This window comes from Camellia sinensis, chromosome 5 (genome assembly GCF_055761805.1).
Source record: "Camellia sinensis isolate YWXY chromosome 5, ASM5576180v1, whole genome shotgun sequence".
Taxonomy (NCBI): domain Eukaryota; kingdom Viridiplantae; phylum Streptophyta; class Magnoliopsida; order Ericales; family Theaceae; genus Camellia; species Camellia sinensis.
The window spans coordinates 192,200,289-192,223,200 of NC_138965.1; the positions used below are offsets into that span (position 1 = coordinate 192,200,289).

The window sequence follows — 22,912 nt, forward strand, 5'->3', positions numbered from 1 at the left end:
TGATGTATTGGGTGTGTAGGTTTAATTGTGAGATGAAGTGTCCCAAAATTAATGATTTCCTTTGTAATAATTTTATTTGAGGCTAAAAAAGAGTTAAAAATTGGGGGGTCCAAAATAATTTATGGGCTGCTAATAACAGCACTCAAAATAAAAAGAAATAGAATTTTCCATTGCAATGACCAAAATGCCCCTCTTCTCCCTCTCTCATTCATTTCTCTTTCTATCTCTTTGCCCTCTCAACTATCGACTACTAGCCATTACTCATCCGAGTCCAGATCGTCTGCCGTAATTTCCTGCGATGGCACCTTCAACATTTGTTGCTTGCCCTATTCCCACCCAACCTTGCCACAATCAACCCTCACCCACCTAGATGGGAGAGTGGCAAAAAGGTTTGGAGTGGATAAGGGTTTCGAGTGACAATTAAGTGTAGATGGGGAGTGAACTGTGTATAGAAGGGGCATGAGGTTTGTGTTGTCACAGTATCATGTTGTGAGCCTATGGAGGCTTATTTTAAGTCTATTTCAATAATTTAAATTGTTCATATTATAAAATTCATTGAGTAAATCATCTATAAAAAAGAAAGTAAATTAATTAAATATTTGTAATCTTATAACAAGATCATATATTTTTTACAAAATAAATAATTAACATGATTTTAAAAAAAATTTATAAAAAAAATTTAGAAACTATTCATGAAACTACACTTATTCAATTAACCTAATTTTTTTATTATTATAAATAATATACTCAGTAAATCTTAAAATATAAATAATTTGACTCATCAAAATAAATTTTGAACAATCTCGTATGAGACCTCACAGCAGCAGTGTCGTGCCTTATGACACAACACCAACGGTTGCCGAAGTTAGAGAGGAAAGACTGTAGAAGAAAATGGTGCCGCATTAGATGGGTGATTCTCACTTGTTTGTAATTAATTTTAATCTTCCCATGTATATTGTAATTCTCAAAAATTGTCAATGGTTTGCAAGTAGTTCCCCTTTTTATTTTAGGCTGCAGTTCTGACCCATTGGTGTTCTCTTTGTTGGCTTTTCTGTTGCTTTCAAAATAAATAAATAAATAAATAAAATAAAATAAAGCTTTAAAATCCCATGAAACATTAAAAACCCATTAAACATAGAAATTGAATACAAAACAAGGAGTGCAGCAAGTCACGCCCATGCCATCCTCTAATTCTGTTCCATGTAGGGTTGTCAATTTGGAGGCAAATTTTTTCAGGATGGAGTGTTTAAAACCCAGATCCTCCCCTCCCACTGGAGGCTAGAGACAGCTTCTGCTACACAAGAGCTTCTTGAATTGAGCTTCTTCACAATAACACAATGTCAATGACAATGATTGCGATATGAATTGAGCTTCTTGGCCCAACCCTAACTTAGACGATGAATACATTATGACAGAACCGATTTACACTGCATTTTATAAACATTGGCAAGTTTTCAAACCGGGACTGTTTCTTCAAAGCGGGCATCAAGCCCACCATGGGACAATACTTCCCTTGCTCGTGCACTCCTATGTTGCAGACGCTGGTGTAAAGTCTCTGTCATCTGGTTGAAGAATTCGGCATCCCATCTATGTATCAAGGAGGGGTCTTCTGCATAACAGATGTATATTGATGTAACAGCACTTTCCACAACCACCATTGCCAATCCAACCTGAAAGATCAGATAATCATATAGCAATTTTTGTACCACCCACTAGTTCATGCAACATACATTCCCAGCCTATATCATGCCAAATTAGTCAACTGAAAAACTCCAGAATTTTTTAAAAAAGGAATTGTATATATGTTGGAAGCTCGTTAATTGATGAATATCAACAAATGCTTCACCAACCTCAAAAAAAAAAATAAATAAATAAAATAAAAACCCAATATCTTCATATTAAATGTTAAGCCATTTATAATATGCAAATCAAGACGGTAAAACAATTGGTGAACTCAAATAGGAAATTTTAAAACCTGAAGAATAAAGTCTAATTCTTAGCCAGTATTGTGACAAGCGCGCCTAGGCGCAAGGCGCATCGAGGCACAGGCTGTCCGCCTAAACTAGTCCCAAGCAAGGCACTTTGAAAAAGTCGCGCGCCTTAGGCGCGACTTGAAGCAGGCGAGAGAGGCGCAAGGCTCACGCCTAGGCGTGATTGATGGTTTAAGCCCTAATTCTGATCTAACGACTGTGGTGTGTGTTCGAATGGCTCTAACCATAGAGGATTACAACTCATATACAGTACAACCGCAATACAACTGAAATGAAATCCCTGATCTGTGTCGTCTCTTCCTCTCTCGACTTCGACCGGGTTACTGAACTTCGACTTCGACATTCCAAGTGCGCTACGACTTCTTCAACTTCGACTCTCTCTCTCTCTCTCTCTCTCTCCCCCCCCCCCTTCTTCTTCTTCTTCTTCTTCTTCTGCCCTAATCTGTGTCGTCTGTTTTTTTTTTTTTTTTTTTTCTGGCTTCTTCAACTTCGATGGACTCTCTCTCTCTCTCTCTCTCTCTCCTTCTACTTCTTCTTCTTCTTCAACATTTCAAGTCTTTTTTTTTTCTTTTCTTCTTCTCTCTTCTTCGTTGCTTCAGTCTCTTCTGCTCTACTCTATTTTGTTTTTTTGTTTTGGTTCAATTATGCCTTTAGTCTCTGTTAGAAAAAAAAAATACAAATACAAAATAAGACTTATATTATTGATTGATTAACTAAAAAAATACACTAAATTTTTTTTTACAAATAATTAATTAATACACTGCTATTGGTCTCTATTTTTTTTTTACACTGAAAATGACACATTACATTACATTATTTTCCATTACATTACATTACACTACACTGAGTGTAATTTTCCATTACATTATTTTCCATGACATTGTATTAATTAATTTTCCATTAATTAATACACTGCGCTAATGTGTAATTTTCCATTACACATTATTTTCCATTACATTACACAATTAATCACACATTACATTACACCGAAATTATTTTCCATTTATTAAATTTGTTATGTAGAAAATGACATCGAAAAGTAATAGAAAAGATCCGGCATGGCAACATGCCCATTTTGGCAGAGGAGAATAATTTAAACAAGTTTGAGTGTAATTTTTGTGGTAAAGTATCAATGGAGGTGTTTATCGGGCGAAACAACACCTCACGGAAGGTTATAGGAATGTCACTGCTTGCCTGAAGTGTCCAGCTCATGTAAGAGAAGAGATTAGAGAGTTCATGTCAAAAAAGAAGACACAAAAAGAAGAAATGAACATGTTGCCTAATTTCGATGACATTGACATGGAAGATGAAAATGAAGATAAAGATGTTGTTGGGATCAATGTCAATCAACGCCGTAAGTTGACAAGAAGCAGCCAAGGTTCATCCAAATCCAAATCCAAATCCAAATCCAAATAAAAAATGTCAGAGAGAAAATGGTCTATGGATGTTTACTTCACACCCAATCCTGAATCAGTGGTGAAAAATTGAAGAGACCAAGCAAAAGGGAAGCAAACCAAAATTGATGCGACTGACCCTTACAAAAAAAAAATGAGAGCTCGGGCAGTGCAAAGATTTGCAAGGTGGATGTATGATGCTGGTATCCCTTTTAATGCAGTAAATTATGAGAGTTTTGGACCAATGATTGAAGTCATTAGGCAATATGGTCCCGGTATGAAGCCACCAACTTACCATGAAGTGTGGGTTACCCAACTCAAAAAAGAGATAAAACATACTGAAGATTTGATGAAGAATCATAAAGAGGATTGTGCAAAATACGGGTGTTCCATAATGGCTGATGGTTGGACTGATAAGAGAGGAAGGACATTGATTAACTTTTTAGTTAATTGTCCAAGAGGAACCATGTTTGTTGAGTCCGTTGATGCTTCTAGCGATTCACAAGATGGGCAGAAGCTATTTGAATTACTAGACAAGTTTGTGAAGAAAGTTGAAAAAGGAAATGTGGTGCAAGTTATCACTGATAGTGCTGCAGCTAATGTATTAGCGGGTAAGAATATTTCTTCCTTTCTTACGTCAAAATTGTTTACTCGTAGTTTGTTTTGTACTTAAAATTTAAAAATTTGAAAATAATAATTCTTCGTAATTATTACATTATAGGGAGGTTTTGGAAGCCAAGTATGAACACTTGTATTGGACACCATGTGCTACTTGATGTTAGAAGATATTTTCAAGATACCTAGACTAAAAAAGACATTTGAAAGGGGTATTGTAGTACATGGCTACATTTACAACCGGCCTACGTTGCTAAACATGATGAGGCGCTATACAAATCTGAAGAATTTGATAAAACCTGCAAAAACTAGATTTGCAACCGCCTTTCTGACTTTGTCTAGGATGCATCAACAAAAAAACTATTTGAGAAAGATGGTCACCTCTGAAGACTGGACCTCAAACAAATGGGCAAAGGAGCCACAAGGTAAAAGAATGGCACAAACTTTGTTGATGCCTTCATTTCGGAACACTGTTGTGTTTGTGCTTAAGGTCTCGAGTACTCTCATCAAAGTGCTTAGATTGGTTGATACCGAGAAGAAACCTCCCATGAGATACATTTACGAGGCAATGGATAGGGCAAAAGAATGCATTGCAAGTTCATTTGATCATAAAGAAAAGAAGTATAATGAAATCTTCGTAATCATCGACAAAAGATGGGATGTCTAATTGCATCGGCCTTTACATGCAGTTACGCACTTTCTTAACCCAGAATTCTTTTACCCAAAAGCGTTAGAGGTGCAAAAAGATCATGAAATGATGAATGGGTTTTATGAATGAGAGCTCTTTTGATTTTTGGGTTGAAAGCACACACACAGATTTTGGGAGAGAGAAGGAACAAAGCCATAAACAAAAAAAAAGAAAAAAAAAAAAAAGAAAAGAGAAGACTAAGACACATAGCACACACACCCAGCACGCACATGCACACCATACACAACACACTATACATACACCATACCCACCATACACGTAGAAGACATACACACACTGTCACTCTCTCTCATTTTTTTTTTCACTTTTCAACCCACCAGCACACATGCTTTCCTCCTTAATATATTACTATTATTATTATTATTATTATTATTATTATTATTAAACCCACCAAAAAAAAAAATAATAAATAAATACCGAACACCATTGCCGATTTTCACAAAACAGTGTTTGTAACACCCTGTCCCACATCGGAAGTTTGCATGGGTGATCTTGGGCATATATAGCACCACTACCTTGCTACTAAATAACTTGGACTTAAGCTTTTGGGTATTGTTGGTCGACCCACAAGTTATTTGGGCCAGCAAGTAGTGGGGCGTTACAAATGGTATCAGAGCCGACCCATGCACACAACCATGTGGGCCACTTATTCTGGGCTGGCCACGAGCTTGTCGTGGTATTCTGATTGATTATAGACCCTCGCGAGGACGCGAGGATTTATAAGTGGGGGAGTTTGTAACACCCCTGTCCCACATCGGAAGTTTGCATGGGTGATCTTGGGCATATATAGCACCACTACCTTGCTACTAAATAACTTGGACTTAAGCTTTTGGGTATTGTTGGTCGACCCACAAGTTATTTGGGCCAGCAAGTAGTGGGGCGTTACAACCACATGAATCACTTTCCTTATTTCCCCCATCTTTCATTTTGATTTCAAGTATATTCTTATTATTTCTTTCTTTATTTTTCTTTCACATTATTTTTAATCTTTTTCAAATTCCATTCATACCATCTAGCTTTGCACACCAAACCATCTTTTATTTATCTCAGGGATCAACCCCGATCACAATTTTACACACACAAAAAAAAAAAAAAAACAACCAACAACAAAACAACTACATCCACCGGCGGGATTTTTCTTCTCTACTCTGCCGCCGGTCTCTTCTTCTTGCCTCCGTCCTGAGCGGCCCTTGACGGTGCTGCCTCCGTGTTTTCCACGCCACCGAGCACGTTCACTCCCCCATACTCCTCCACTGCAGCATATGGCGGACCTCCAAATCGGAACATCACGGTGGCCTTCCGCTTCAACTCCTTATTTTCCGCCTTTAGCACACTTATCTCTGCTCGCGCATCCTTATACATGCGTTGGAGCAGAGCCAGTTGGGCGTTTAACTGCTGCACCTCATTTGTCCTACTCTGAAGCCGGTGCGACAAGTTTGTGACCGCAGTCATGGTCTCCACACATGACTTCAAAGTATACTGATTGGCCTCAATATCAGTTTGCACCGCCATTTTTTGCTCCACAGACCACATCGGAAAGTTCAACGGAGCAAACCCAGAGGCGCTTGGTTGAGGTTCCAGGGCCACCGCACCAGTTATTTCTCTTGTGGACTCGTTGAGGTCTGGAAAGAGAGTGAGCAGACCACGGGAAGAAGAGGCCATTTTCTGGGCAACAGAGTGTTTACAGAGTATTTCAGAATGCAAATGTTCGGCGGTTTCAGACTGGTTTGTACAGCCTCCGCCTCAACCTTGGTTAAATAGACAAGGCAGACACGCGCATCATGCGCCGCTCGGCGCTCGACGACAACATGGGCGCGTCTTTTGATGGCACGCCTTTTTATGGATTGGGCACGCCTTTTGATGGCACGCCTTTTGAAAAAATAGACACATTTTGAGGGTGCGACTTTTCCTACGGTCCGACATGACCCCATAAACTGTCCCGACATTGATTCCGGTTAGCTCCTTCATGGGTCCGACAAGACTCTGTAAACTGTCCCGACATTGATTCCGGTTAGTTTCTACAAGGGTCCAGCAAGACTCCATAAACTGTCTTCTACATCGGTCCGACACGAGCCAGTGTCCTCTACAACGTTATGACACCACCATACAGTGTCCTCTACAACGTTATGACACCACCATACAGTGTCCTTTACAACGTTATGACACCACCATACAGTGTCTTCACCAATGGTCTGACACGACCATACAGTGTCTCCTATCCTCTTTTATTTTATGTATTAGTTTATTTTCTTGTTTTGTTACTCTCTCCAAACTCAAGTTGGTTAGTTCCTATCCCCCTTGAGTTTGCGGGGGGCTGTTAAAACCTATCACCTACTTCACCTACTCCACCACCTACTACACCTACGCCACCCACTTCACCTACTACATCTCCTATATAAAGAGCACCTCACCATTTGTAATTAACAACATACATCAATCAATAATACATCAATTTATCTTACATGGTATCAGAGCAAGGTTAAAGATCTTGGTGTTCTTCGCCTTCCGGCGGGCAGCAACCTTGCCTTGACCGCCCGCCGGATCTCAACCAATTCAAATCTCCCTCTCCCTCTCGGCACCTCACTGAAACACACTACCATGATCATCACTCAATCAATTCACAGCCCAACGGTAGCGTCGGAAGCTACCCTTCTTCCATCATCATCGCCCAGCGACGGTGGCAGGTCCAATTCGATGTTGAAAGAATCGCACAGGGGACACTTCCAGGACTGGTGGTTCTGGTGGTGTTGCGGCCTCATACGCCTATCTCCGCCGCTGCCTCCTCCTGCAAGAACTGCCGCCGGTACTGGACCAAAGGCGGCGTCCTCCGCAACGTCCCCGTCGACGACGGCTGCCGGAAAACCAAAGAGCTCCAAACCCCCCAAAGAAATGGAGGAAAAACTACTCCAAAACAGGCTATACTATTGGGGAAACACACCAGAAGAAGACTACTACTCCAACCAAGGAATCAAATCCACCAAATCCTTCTACACCTCACCCAGAGGCCTCACCCTCTTCACTCGATCATGGCTTCCCCTTTCCAGCTCCCCTCCACGTGGCGTCATCCTGATGGTCCACGGCTACGGCAATGACATCAGCTGGACATTCCAGTCCACCCCAATCTTCCTCGCCCAACATGGGTTCGCCTGCTTCGCCCTAGATCTCGAAGGCCATGGCCAGTCCAACGGCCTCAAAGCCTTCCTCCCCGATGTCGATCTCGTCGTCGATGACTGTCTCAATTTCTTCAAATTCATCACTACCCAAAACCTCACCAAAAAAGACATCTTTGCACTCCTCTCTCTCGCCCCTTCCCTTTCGGCGATGGCAACTAGGAAGTATGGTTGGACAGGGTTACAGGAAGGGTTTGTCTGTCAATCTCGGCAAAAAGGGGTGTCATCAAAAGGCGTGCCATCAAAAGGCGCGCCCATTTTAATATATATATATATATATATGTTTTTTTATAATATTTTACTCAAAGCTCCAAGTACTCCACTCAAATGGGTTTATCTTAGCTTGCTCAGATGCTATCTCAATGGAAAGTTTTCATTTTTTTGACAAAAGCCACCGCCTTACACACAACCACTTCTTTTTTTTTTTTTTTTTTTTTTTTTTGTTACATGCCAAATTGATGTATTATTGATTGATGTATGTTGTTAATTACAAATGGTGAGGTGCTCTTTATATAGGAGATGTAGTAGGTGAAGTGGGTGGAGTAGGTGTAGTAGGTGGTGGAGTAGGTGAAGTGGGTGAAGTAGGTGGTAGGTTTTAACAGGTTGGTCCTAGATGTCACTGTTCAAGATTTGATCACTAATGAGATGAGTATTTATATGAAGGCTGAGAGTCTTTTTGACAAGTCTGTTGCGATTAGGCAAAGAAATATAAGGGCACCAGGTAATATATTATAGATTCATAGAGTTTATTTTTAGTAATACTTTTAGTAAAACTCAATACTTGGTAACAATTATTTCTAACTAGTGATTATCGCAGCTGATTGATGGGCATCATATGGTTCTAAAACTCCAAACTTGCAAACTTTTGCCATAAAAGTCCTTAGCCTAACATGTAATTTATCGGGTTGCGAACGAAATTGGAGTGTATTTGAACATGTGAGTATTTAACATTCTAACTAATTTTTTGTTCAATTCAAATATTTTTTATTATCATTATATAGAATTTAATATCTTTTTAATACTTGCAGCTTCATAGCAAGAAAAGAAATAGATTGAAACAACAATGTCTCAATGATTTAGTGTTTGTCAAATATAATAGAACATTGAGATTTAGGTATGACATGCGCAACACTCTTGATCCCATATCTTTGCAAAATATTGATGTAAGTAATGAGTGGTTGCTTGGGAGGATGGATGGAGAATCAGATGAAGATAATGAGCCTGTGTTTGATGATGATGATGGCTTGGCGTGGGTCACCGTTGCTAGAGCTTTTGAAGTAGAAGAAAGTAGCCATGCAAGTAGAGCAACAAGTTCACGCTCAAAGACACAACCGAGGATATCTAAATCATCAAAGTTAACTCCACTTCAATTAATAGATGAAGACGAAGCGGGCTCAGATGACATAGAGGAGGAAGATGTTGAGGGATATAAATCAACTGATGGAGAAGAAGATAATAGTTTGCTTGCTATTGATGTTGAGGATGATGATTGACTGACTATCGACTGACCTAGCCTACCATTTCTTTTGATATTGATGTTTTTAAGTGTTAAGACATATATTAGTATTTGATGAATATTTATGTTTTGGATATTTACTGTTTATGTTTTTATTTTTATTTTATCTTTGAAAATTGGAATGTTATGTAAAATGCACTTTTATGACTTTGAGAATTATTCTATATTTTGTCTTGAATTTTGATTACTTTTTATTTTTAAAAAAATTGTCTTAGTACTATGAATGATTAGTCTATGTTAATTTTTCTATTTTTTACTAAAACTGTGCGTCTTACTTCAATAAAGCTTGCACCTCGCCTTGCGCCTAGGCCCCGAGAGATCTTCAGCGCCTTAGTGTGCCTTGAGCCTTTAAAAACACTGTTCTTAGCAGAGAAACAATAACAAAGTACACATGTCTCAAATCTTTTAAAACATACGGGCAAACAAGTCTCAAAAAAATTGTACGCTTTTTTTAAAGTTGAACTATTTATTCCATGCACCCCAAAAACAAAAAGAAGAAGAAAAAAAAAAAACCCTCTCAAGAACATTTGTCAAAAAAATCCAGCTAGAATATACTCAGCAACCAGTAATGGAAAAGGACAAACATTTGTCAAGGAAGCAGGAGTAGTGCACATGGTTCAGTATGGTTCAGATTAATTCAAACCAATCTTGAACAGTTCTCAAGATTCCAGCAGATCAACATTTTCTAACCTAGTTGGCTATAAGCAAACCGCCCTCGCCAGACAAAAAAAGGCTTGCTTCAAACTACACTGACCAGTATGAACACTAAACAAGGTCCCAGAAAGTCATTACAGGTTTGGGCAAGCACAATGTCAAGTTAACATAGCAGAGAAACAAATACTACCTTCCAACCCTTAGTTGTACAAAGAGGAGGCAGGGACAGTAGCTGGGGCAGGAAGGGATCAGGAGCGGGGACTGGGGGAGCGGTGGCATATGGAAGTTTCTATGGTTGGAAGCGTGTGTGTATTTTATATTAAATATATAAATATATACTAACAATTATATTTTTCTGCTTAATATTAACATGTGTTAAAGTGTGAATTATAATAGGAGATTGATGTCAGCTACAATTGTCTTTGTTAAATATAAATAAATATTATGTAAATAGAAAGTAGTAGAATAAGTTTGAGTTGTTTTTCTTTTGGGTCTTTGAGATTTGTATATTTGAGAGGATCTATCTCAGTTGGGAGCTAGTTTCTTCCTCAATGGGAGCGAGTTTCTTACTTGGAAGCATGGAATTAGTTTCTAGAGTAAGAAACTTCACCCATGTAGGAGTTTCCTGCTACTAAGCTCCAATATGCAGGTCACAGCACCCAACTCTGTCCTCTTCTATACCTAGGCCTGTTGAGTTGGGTAGATCCGAACTGAATGGATTGGGTGGGTCACTTGCTTCTCAACCCAAAGCCAATCCAGTAAACCAAACCCAAATTGGTAGGATTGCTTTGGTTATGGGATTGACTAGTTTCGATGTGCATCATCAAAGCAGACACAATTTCATCAACTTACCAAGATCATTCCCATCAACATGGCCGTAGAGCCCACCATAATCACTCTGTCAGGATATTTAATCCTTGTCCAAACTCCTGCACAAGTTCCGGTAATAAGCCCACCTAAAAGAGTACCCATCAGTAGAACAGCACCCGAACAATCATAGGCAATGAGTGCTTCAACACCAGTTGATTGGAATAATTCCCAGGCATCTCTTGCTGAGTGATTAAAGCTTTTGCCGTAAACTGCAATCTGAAAGGAACAAAAGTATGTTGGTATATTCTCTAGGAACTGACAATTTCAGAAGTCTAATGAACAACTTGAGACAAAATTTAGATAAATGAATCAACAAACAAATTCTTATAATCTTGGTGGTAAAGTTTGTTTTTAAAAAATACTAAGAAATCACAAATAGCTGTACCAGCAAAAAAGTACTTTTCCCCCTGTTTAGGTCTCGTTTGGCAACTACATGTTTTAGCCAAAAAGTCACTATAAGTTGTCACATCACTCTCTCTACTTTTCTGCACATCTTTTCGTAAAAAGTCAAAAAGTTAGTAAAATAACTTGTTTCCAAATGAGGCCTTAGTTTATATTTAATCAGACTTTGCAATGATAAACTTTGTAAGAATTATTGGACGTCCATCCATGTGCATAACTCTAAAAAATTCCCTCTAAAGATTGAAGACAATGATGCTACAACTTAGAAGTGATCACTATCGCAGAATGTCACCAGAATATTAAAATAAAAAATAAAATAAAATAAAAATTGTCACAAAGACTGTCAGTGTGAATTTACCAATAAAAGGATAATAGAATTACCTGGACATAGGCATACTTGTTGAAAAAACGAACCAGAGTCTCCACAAGATGAAACAGGAAATCAACACAGCACAGCAAACACTCATTGTTGCCGATCTTTGACCTGAATCCCCTAATCTGAAAGAATTCAATCAAACTGCATAATCAGTCATACCCATGCATGCTTGATAATATCTATGAATGCTATCCACTTGTGCAAATAATATTTCTGTAAAACTTAATTCAAAGCAGTATTTGACTACCTTCCACCGCAATGTCCGGATAGCAGCTGTAAAGAGTGATCCATAGCAGATGCTACCAAAAGAAGTAGTCATGGCATACCGCAGAGACTTCAACAGTGGCTTGGAAGGCATTGATGCCGCTTCTCGACCACCATGGATAAGAACAAGAAACACCATCCCAGACACAATAACATGAACAGTATTACAGAGAACTGCACCTGTCCAAAATAAACTTACAGAGAATACCTGCATATATAAATAACAGCACTTGTTGATCTCAGTGGAAGAAACAGACAATGATAATACCTTGTTCTTACTAAACCCTGACAATAACAAAAAGAATGAATAGCTAAAAACTTGCCAGCTCACCACAAGAAGCCACCAACGTCCACCATCACCCATGCTTGAAGCCACAACACCAGCTGCACCGAAAGACCATAGTGCTAGCCATAAAAGCATGACTAACATGAATGTGCATGCTACTCTCATAACCTCGGGAAGACTCCACACCATCTTAACAGCTCCTTGCAGAACCAACATGGTAAATGGAAGCCTACAGAAAAATATACAGTCAGGGAACAATGGAAACAGTTGATTAAAGGTTATTCCAAATCTTTATCATGAGAGAGAAGAGAGAGTTTTATTTAATGCAAACTAACCATTTGCTTACAAATTAAATCATAGCCTAATATATTTGCAAGATTTTCATAAGCAACTACTAACAATGATGCATTTAATTTGGAAGAGTCATCCCAAACTAATAAGAGAATGTTCTAAACCTTAACTATTGTGAAATTATTTATCTTTGATGAGTATGAATCCTCATGCAGGAACTAGAACTAAGTCAAGTGAAAAGAAATACAAAAGACCAAGCTATTTAAACTAAGAATTTAAAGTACTAATCTATACTAACATGATATGTTTCCAACATGTTTAGAGATGGACTCACTGTTGAAGTGTTATATTAAGAATTTTATTTGTACCAATCATATGACAAAATGCTTCATCATTACTAAAGAGCAAGTGACTGAAAAAAAACCCAGGTCCAGTCAGTAGTCACACAAAATTAATGTCTTAATATTCAAAAGCCATTGTTCTAATAATGAACAGTATAACATCATGATTTGGTCCATATATACCAACTGAATTCGTCTTTCCTACTAATTTGCATACATCTAAAAACTATGAAGTTGTGATACTGGTGACATATCCCACACGACGTAATCACTCTAACTAGAGCCAAAGCACCAAAAACATAATCAGATGAAATGAAGCTGTACAATCTCAAACTTTTACCTGTCTATAATTGATATGATATACAAGAATTGCAATGCAGCTCCAACAGCAAAAGCAACACCCCAGAAGAATTGTTTGCCCCAAAAACACAACACACTAATAACAGCGAGATAAGTAGTCAATATGTGAACCGCAAATTTCATCATTTGATTTGCACGTGAACCAAGCAATAACAACCAGGCCCACCCAATAACCGTCCCAACTCCACCAGCAACGGCATATAACGGCCAGTAATCCTCTGTTAAACCTGCTTGGTTTTCAAGAAACCTCATTGTGTACTTGTCAATGTTAAGCCTATCCTTCTTCTTAAACCTATTGAGCCCAAGAACTGTGAGAATTAAACCTACCCCAATCATATGCAACATAAATACACCTAACCAGAAAACATCCCGCCAATGACGCAGACCCTCCAGAGCCAATCCGGGAGACCGCGAATCACCACCGCCGGCACTTCTATGAATCCGCCCAACATTCTAAAATTCAAAACATAAAGCAATCTGCATAAGTAACAAAGACCAACATGGCTATGTATGTATGTGTATGCACTTGAAACATTGTAAGTTTGAAAAATTTATTGTGATCGGTCAAATTTAAGATGGCCATGATCAAAAATTCTATAGCTATATATGTACATACATATATATACACACACTATCATATAAAGTACACAATTATGAACTGAAGCTTTATCACGTTTTATTATTTTTTGTAGAATCCCCATAAAATTGTTAATTGCTAAACAGTGGTGGCTTAAGAACCTTGCAGACCTTAGGCCAAACATCAAAACTAGCTTTTATCTTACTAGGCTTTTGAAAAATTGGAGCCTTTAACAATAAATTTTTTTTAAAATGTTCTTCATAGGCCTTAGGCAACTGGTTAAGTGGCCTAACGGTTATGCCACCGCTATTGCTAAAAGTTTAGATCCACAATTGTAATCGCTTCATGTGTGCACCCACTGCCACTATATATATATAGATATATAGATATATAATATATAAAGCACATAACTCAGAAGGTCGCGACGCTTTGTAACATGTCATTTTTTTTTAAAAAAAAAAATTTCCCAAAAATGTCCATATTATTAACTGCTTCAAATCACAACTGCTGACAGTTACCAAATAATTCAACCCACCTTATCATAAAAAAAATTTAGAAGTAAAATTGCAATTAGTCTATTCTATACATGTACAAATTAGATTCAGAAAATTACATACATGTGTACATATAAAGTGCTTGAGACATGTAAATTGTTGAATTTTGAGCTGATTATTGAATGATGAAGTGGTGATCAGAAGAGTACCCGTTGGGCGGCGGCGAGTGAACCGGAGTCGTCGGAGGAGGAAGAAGAAGAGCAGGAGGAGGGGGTTTGAGAGTCGCTCATCGTGGAGTGAGTGATTGGAGGGTGAGGATGGGATTGGAAGAGTCGAGCATTGTTTGGGGATCAAATGGATCAATACTTAGGGTTTTGAATAGACAGAGGAGAGACAGAAGAAAGCATAATTAAAAAAAAAGACGTTTCGAAAATGAAAGTGGACTGGACACAATAACTGAACACCCTCACCTCACCGCAACTCAACTCAACGGCTAAAAAGTATATCACGTGGCGGATCTTCGGATCGTAATATGAATTCGGATCGTAATATGAATACGTAAGAGCATCTCCAACGGTTAACTTAATATTTCATCAAATCTGAGTTAAAAAATGACCATTTCCTGAATTTGATACTTCACACTCCAACGCTTCAGCTTCATCAAATACCAGTCAGGACAACCGGATGGTCGATCTGATGGTCGACCGGACCGGTCAACCGGGTAGAGGAAATTTTTTTTTTTTTAAAAAACCTTTCTGAACCAACAACTGAACTGTTTGAACCGACCAAGTGAACTGACGGATGTGAACCGGGAGGGGGCGACCGGTTGGTTGACCGGCCGGTCGACCGGTCATCTGTAATTTTTTTTTTTTTCTTTTTTGATTTCCCTCCGTTTCTGTTCCTAATTATTTTGCTATTTCTTTTTCCCTCCATTGGTTTACCAAAATCTCATATAAACACATTATTATTTATATGCCAGACAAGGATCATATCTTACACAACTACACAACAATCATATCTTAAACAAAAACAGAGGGTAATGGATACTTTGAAATCCATAATATTTACTTCATTTTCATCCTCTTCTTCTTCCTCCTCCTCTGATGAGGAGTCTGATGATGAATATATGATTACACTTTTAGCAGCTTATGAGCAGAATACCAGTAGTATGGTTCAGATTCTTAAGTCAAGTGATAGCTCAAAGAAAATCGGGGGTTCTATTGTAGGGCACAAGTATATACGCAGAGATAGAAGGCAAGGTCATGACAGATTGTTTGCAGATTATTTTGCTGTAAATCCAGTGTATTCACCTACAATATTTCGGAGACGTTTTCGAATGCGTCGTCCTTTGTATTTGCGAATTTTGAATGCAATCGAAGCACAGAATCCATATTTTATTCAAAAACAAGATGCAGCTCGTGTACTTGGATTATCTGCCCTACAAAAAATGACTTCAGCGATGAGAATATTATCATACGATGTTGCAGCAGATGCAGTTGATGATTACATACGTATTGGGGAAAGCACTGTCATTCAAAGTTTGCAACAATTTTGTTACTCAGTCATTGAAATCTTTGGAGTAGAATATCTGAGATCTCCGACACCAACTGACATTGCTAGGTTACTTGCTATTGGCGAGGTTCGGGGGTTTCCGGGTATGTTGGGAAGTTTAGATTGCATGCATTGGGAGTGAAAAAATTGTCCAAAAGCATGGCAAGGTCAATACGTAGGCCATCAAAAAAAGCCAACCATCATTCTTGAAGCAGTAGCTTCTTATGACTTATGGATTTGGCATGCATTTTTTGGAATGCCTAGGTCACACAATGACTTGAATGTATTAGACCGGTCACCTTTGTTTTCTGATCTTGCCCAAGGTAAGGCTCCCTCTGTCCACTATACTGTTAATGGACATAGTTACGATATGGGTTATTACCTTGCTGATGGTATATACCCGCAATGGGCAACACTGGTTCAAACAATTTCTTCTCCCCAAGGAGCAAAGAGACAACATTTTGCAATGATGCAAGAGTCTGCTAGGAAAGATGTCGAGCGGGCATTCGGAGTCCTCCAATCTCGATTCGCAATTATAGGTGGTGCTGTACATTTTTGGGATCCAAAAATGCTTGCCAACATAATGAAGACTTGCATTATATTACACAATATGATTGTTGAAGATGAGAGGGAGGAGCACCTTGATTTTGATTATGAAATGTCATCTACCAACACACCAGTGCAACTTTCCTCTACTCCTACCAATGACTTTGAATCATTTTTGTCTCGTCATTTAGGTATTAGGGATAAAAATGCATATCATGCCCTCCGTAATGATTTAATAGAACATATGTGGCATCTTCGCGGTGAAAACTAGATTCACCACAGATATATTTTGTAATTTTGTTTAGTAAAGAAATAGAAGGTTGTCTTGTTTGTAATCTTCATTATGATGTACTATATTAACCAAGTAACGCAGAAGTTATGTGATTAGATGTGCTATTGTGGTCATCCAATCTTCAATATTCATAATTGTTCTCTGTTCAATTTATAACAATCATCAAAATAATTTATTTCAGTATGACTGCTAAGTTTTGGAGTTCTATAATTCTATTTTGGAGTTGCAAGTTTGGTTCACTATTGATTCCCCAATAACTGTAGAAACACAAATATGAAATATAAAATATGAAGCATTCAAGTTTTACATGAAATGAGTATTATATGTGGATCTCATATCATGTACATCACATTTCATATGAGACATATCTGTCTCGTGTTTTGTATTTATATTCCTACCATTACTCATTGATTCCCTTCCATCCTTAAACAGTGAATCACACATTTCCTAAGAATCTTCAATCTTTTATCAAATTAAAATTTGATGACAAATTTAGTAAAAATCACCTCCAATCTACATCAAACTTTTACATTTGTTTCATCAAATCAAGGCAAAAAAAAAAGCTTCTTACCAAATTCGTGATTCTCAAACTTTTGGGAATAGGTTTGGAATTTTTAAAAATAGTTGATGATTAAGGGTTTGGCATTTTTAAGAAGTGAGGATTGGAGCATTCAATTTTTCCATCAAATGAAGCATTCAATTAAGTAAGGGTGCATTCTAATAATTTTTTTTGTAAGGATTTATCTTCAATATTTATAATTGTACATTATGTGTGCATTTCAATATGTATATGCAATGTATTTGTATGTATATTTATTTTCAATAATGTATTTGTATGTATTTGTGTATTTATTTTCAATAATGTATTTATCTTCAATAATGTATTTGTATGTATATTTATTTTCAATTCAATGCATTTTCATTATTCAATGCATACATTATGTGTGCATTATTCAATGTATTTATGCCATACATTATTTGTGGCATCAATAATTTGTGCCATTCCATAAATTTGTCCTGCATTATTTGTGGCATCAATTATTTGTGCCATCCGTAAATGAGTTTGATGTTGATCCATTCAACCTACTTTTCTGCCACATTCAACATTGACCCTACACACATTGAACTACATGATATAAAATCATTTATTCAACCACCTACCATTCAGAAGCTATCAATTGAACCACCTACCATCCTCTATATCATCTGAACATTGCCATCACCATCATTTTCAAGTGTGAATCTCCATCATCACGAAAGCAGCATCAGTAGGAACACTCTACATTTTCAAGTGTGAATCTCCATCATCAGGAAAGCAGCATCAGTAGGAACAGAGGAACAAGGCATATCTTGAAAACAAGGCAGATCAAGATTTTGCATGCCACTCAATTCTTCAACTGGTTTCAGTGTGCATGCCACTCAATTCTTGAAAACAAGGCAGATCATCAACCACAGAACAAACAGGCAGATCATCAACCACAGAACAAACAGGCAGCATTATTGACCAAGGTGAGTCACCGGGCAACCGGTTGGGCAACCGGTTGGTCAACCGGCCCTTGCAATTTTTTTTTTTTTTTTTGGTTCCAGTGTGCATGCCACTCAATTCTTCAACTGGTTTCTTCAACTGGTTTACAGAAGACAGGAACATAATTTCACTATATGTTACTTTCATGTTTTCTAAATTTATGTTGTTTAAGTTTCACTTCATGTTACTTTCTTGTTTTCAAAATAGATGTAATTTATTAAAACCTTTCATGTTTGAAAATGAATGTTTTTTACTTTCATGTCTTGAAAATTACCCACAGAACAAGAGTTGAGTTTAATGTTTTTTAAATGACATTAGTTTATTAAAAACTCAACTACAGATCAACATTTTGCTTTTCATGTCTTCAAAATTAATGTAGTTCATTTCAACCTCAACCACAGAACAGAACAAGAGTTGAGTTTAATGTTTTTTAAATGACATTAGTTTATTAAAACCTCAACTACAGATCAACATTTTGATTTTCATGTCTTCAAAATTAATGTAGTTCATTTCAACCTCAACCACAGAACAAGAGTTGAGTTTAATGTTTTTTAAATGACATTAGTTTATTAAAACCTCAACTACAGATCAACATTTTGATTTTTTCTTCATGTTACTTTAATGTTTTTAAAATGAAAATAGTTTATTAAAACCTGCACTACAGAACAATATTTTGATTTGTACTTGATGTTACATTCATTTGATATGTACTGAATAGAGAGTCTGCATGCTTTTATAGTACATTACTATGTTCTTAAATTTTCAGTGGCCATGCTTCATTAAAAATATATGTCTACATTTTAATTCTAAGTTCATGTTTACAGTGAGCATTTTAAAAGACAGTGTTTATGTTAATTACTTCATTACAGCACATTTTTATTAAAATTCAACAGATATTTACATCATGCCTAGAACTAAAAGAGTGAGAACAGAAGCTGGTGAAAGTTCTAACCTTCACCGACGCGAACAACAGCAGCCTCAAAATCAGTCATATCCTACAGATGAATTTCTCAGTGAAAGTCATGAACTAGCCTTTCAAAATTTCTCAAGCCGACCTATTGTAACAGGGAGGAGGGTCAATCTGCCACCTCAATATGATGCACTACTAGTTAGTAAACTTGAATCAATGGGATGGCTAAATTTAATTAATTTACCCCAAAAGGTATATCCACGGCTAGTATCCCTTTTTTATGTTCACCTAAGAGTTACTCACGAAGAAGATGGAAATTTTACTCTTATCTCATATGTGAAAGGAAAGGGTGTACAGTTTGATGTTCCTACTTTGGCACGCATTATTGGAGTTGAGGTAGGTGAAGAAAATACCTATTTTCAGACTGAGGCTGAGTTAGTTAATATTGTCGGTAATGGTTCTGATGTATATACTACTATATGTCAGAACAGATTTACTGGAACTAGTCTACAAGCAAGACATTTAAAATCTTATCTTCGCATCCTCCACCGGTGGATTGTAGAAAATGTCACTCCGAAAAAAGGACATCATGATGCGGTCCCATATTTTAATGCCTATTTGTTATACTGTTTTGAGGTTGGGCAGAAGTTAGATGTGGCTTACATAATTATGAAAGAAATGGTGCTGGCAAATCAAGAAATGGGCCGGTCATTACTGTTTGGGGCGCTCTTGACAAAAATTTTCAAATATTTTAAGATTCATCTTGCAAATGAAATGGAGATCAAAATCCGTTCACCCATTACGCTATATACTGTGAATCGGGCTGGTGCAGCCGCCAATTTAATGGGAAATGATAATGCTGCAGAAGATTCAGAGGATGAAGTCCCACCAGATGATGCTCGACAAGATTCTCCTGTCAATGTGATGCCATCAACTGAACCACCTTAATATTGGACTGATTTTTTGGCCATAGAAGAACAACGTTATAATCAACGCGTTGAATGGGAACATCAAATGGCTAATCAGGTCAATTCGTTGGGTACTCAGTTTGAGACATTTGCCACTGCACAGAACTCATTAATTGAACAATTTGGTGAGTTTCGTTTGGACATTGGAAGACGTCATGACATGGCAAACAATCGCATTGATAGAATTGAGCATCGTGTAAATGACATATACCATCACTACTTCCCTCCTCCACCACAACCAGATAATGACTGCTGATCGGTGTGCCACAATGTTAATCCATTGTTTTGTCTTGTATTATTTTCACAACCTTTTGTTAGGTAAATTTCTTTTATGAATGTACTGATTTTGTAATATTATGTGATATAAAATGAACTTGCTTGGGTATTACTTTAGCACCATCTTTTCGACCTTCACTCATACCATAATCTGTAATATGTTATTAATGTTTCTGATTACTTAAATTTGTATGAAAGTTTTTGAAAGGTGTAATGGTAACCAAAGAAAAGAATAAAGGATGTATTTATATGTAAGTAGTTATCTGTAATACTGTATGTACATGTACAACATATTCTTATTTGAGAAATCAAATAGAGGAGATTCATTGAGATGAAGATAAGACGCAGATTGAATGAAGGGTGAAATTATAAAACCTTGGAATTATAATCATCTATAACAATATGAAGATATAGCCCATTGGACTTGATTGCGTAACAGAAGAACAACACCCATGAAGAAGCAAAAAAAATATATGAGCCCCTTACCTGACATATTCATGAAGAAGAATTAGATTCATGATAAGTACTTAGCAATTGGTGTGTTTTGTTTTTACCAATCAATATGGTATCCAAAGAAGCAGTAGAGAATAGATCGCAACCATCTCAACAAACAAAAACTGAGCACAAATTAATTAATTTCTCATTTTACATATATAGAAAACGCAAGTGAGACATTTCATATAATTGTACACAGTTTTTCCTTTTCCTTTTCCAATAGATGACACCAATAGATGAAACCAATAAATACAGAACCTTTCAAGGTAACCTATTAGTTGTTCGAAATAAAATCTGTCGTTGAAGATCTTCGTAGTACGCCCTTTGCATTGGATTTAAATTTGTCATGTCCATTGACATTATTTTATGATCTTCATTTCGTTGTTCTCTTTCATTCATCATAGATAGGAGTTTTAGTTGTTCCTCCCTATCTTCGGCCCTTCTTCGACGGTCTGCAGCTTTCTGGTTACGGTCGATCGCCTTTTGTTCATCTCGCTCAATAGTTCTAGCAGAAATAGTTGATAACACTTCAACCATTTTGGATTGGTTGGCAGCCATTTCATCAAATCTACTATCGCGGGTTGTTTGATTCTTCAACTTCTCTTTCGCTGCTTTAGTACCAATTGGTCGTGTTGATGGATTAGATGGTTCTTCGTGCAGAACATTATTCTGGTTTGATTGAAATGCATCAGATTCTCCAGTTGGTGGATTAGAACATGGATAAGCATGTTGCGTACTCTTTTTGGATTGTGTTCGAAATTCATCCCACTTACAACTTCGGCGCAAAATATCCCAACATGTATCAAATGTGAAGTGTTTTTTCTGTATTACATGATACATCCGCTTTGCTTCAGCGACCTACAAGAAAAAATTACAACAATTTTAATAACAAATACATGTTTACAGAAGAAATTTGATATTTAATAACACAAATAAATGTTACCATGTCTGCCTCAGTTGTTCCACTTTGTTGCCTCAGTTGAATTTGTTCAAGAAAACCACAGAATTTATTAATTGCCTTTTGCATGGCAGACCAACGGTGAGACAAAGAAATACGGTTTCGATTTGATTCACCACTCAATTGTGAATTAAAATTAACAAGTACTCGTTCCCAAAATATAACCATAGTCTGACTATTACCAGTAATGGGATCTTGAGAGACTGCTAACCAAGATCTACATAAAGTTTCATCTTCTATAATTGTAAATGCTTTACCACGAGAAACACGAGAAGTTTCTGAAATGAAATGATTATCACTGCTCTGCGTGTTCTGTTCTCGCGAAGTTTCCGACATAAAATTAATATCAGTGTTGTGCTGAAACATTTGTGATTCTTCAAACATTTGGAAATCTTCCATCACTTAAAAAAAATACAGTACATACAATATGTAAAATAGTAAAAAATATTAGAATGATATACAATATAAATTAAAGTTTCAATGGAGAAAAATCACAGAAGAAACAAAATTCACAACATACAATATAATGCTCTTCTCAAAATAAAAGACTCTGTCATCTTAATATACAAAACTGATATATTTTATAGCACACATTATCAACGGTAAATTTTAAAAAAACTCTGTTGATGCAACGGTAAATTTATTAAAACGGCTACTTTTTAAAAGATGTATATGAGCGGCAAATTATCAAAAGACTCTGTCCATTCAACGGTAAATTTACTGAAACCACTAATTTTAAAATATTTATATAAAAGATAACAATTTGAATTATATTTTCAATGAAATTAAAATTTATATCACCCTTCAAATTATTTCAAATTATTCCAAGTCCACAATTGTACCTGTTAAAACCAAACCTGTCAAACCAAACCTGTTCAAACCAAACCTGTAGGATGCGTAGACCGGGCGACCGGATGGTCAACCAGCCGGTCAACCGGCCGGTTGACCGGTTCCCCAGGCCACGGACCAGTTCAAACCCAGTTCAGCCAGTTCAAACCACTCACTGTCCAAACCCGTCGCCTAATCTCATGAACCGGTTGACTGGTTGGTCAACCGGCCGAGCAACCGATGTATCTCCTTC

At 37.1% G+C, this 22,912-nt stretch overlaps 3 protein-coding genes across 4 annotated transcripts; 1 reads left to right on the forward strand and 2 right to left on the reverse strand.

Moving 5' to 3' along the window:
* Positions 1–1,087: 1,087 nt before the first annotated feature.
* Positions 1,088–14,814, reverse strand: LOC114285656 (Plasma-membrane choline transporter family protein). Of its 2 annotated transcripts, none has more exons than XM_028228723.2 (7): positions 14,520–14,814; positions 13,220–13,692; positions 12,293–12,476; positions 11,945–12,169; positions 11,703–11,819; positions 10,902–11,135; positions 1,088–1,670 (listed from the first exon to the last, which is right to left on the reverse strand). In XM_028228723.2, exons 1-7 carry the CDS (start codon positions 14,598–14,600, stop codon positions 1,455–1,457), a joined length of 1,530 nt encoding a protein of 509 aa, XP_028084524.1. In that variant the 5' UTR covers positions 14,601–14,814; the 3' UTR covers positions 1,088–1,454. The 2 variants fall into 2 exon arrangements, with proteins under 2 accessions (XP_028084524.1, XP_082727055.1); XM_082870929.1 differs by having other exon boundaries at positions 14,434–14,783.
* A 535-nt stretch (positions 14,815–15,349) lies between these two features.
* LOC114324046 (uncharacterized) lies at positions 15,350–16,678 on the forward strand. The gene is made up of 2 exons (XM_082872438.1): positions 15,350–15,965; positions 16,152–16,678. The coding sequence occupies exons 1-2, from the start codon at positions 15,350–15,352 to the stop codon at positions 16,676–16,678; spliced, it is 1,143 nt and encodes a 380-aa protein (XP_082728564.1).
* Positions 16,679–20,983: 4,305 nt separating this feature from the next.
* LOC145790310 (uncharacterized) lies at positions 20,984–22,328 on the reverse strand. Its single transcript, XM_082868063.1, has 2 exons — positions 21,817–22,328; positions 20,984–21,731 (listed from the first exon to the last, which is right to left on the reverse strand). The coding sequence occupies exons 1-2, from the start codon at positions 22,228–22,230 to the stop codon at positions 21,135–21,137; spliced, it is 1,011 nt and encodes a 336-aa protein (XP_082724189.1). The 5' UTR covers positions 22,231–22,328; the 3' UTR covers positions 20,984–21,134.
* Positions 22,329–22,912: the final 584 nt, after the last annotated feature.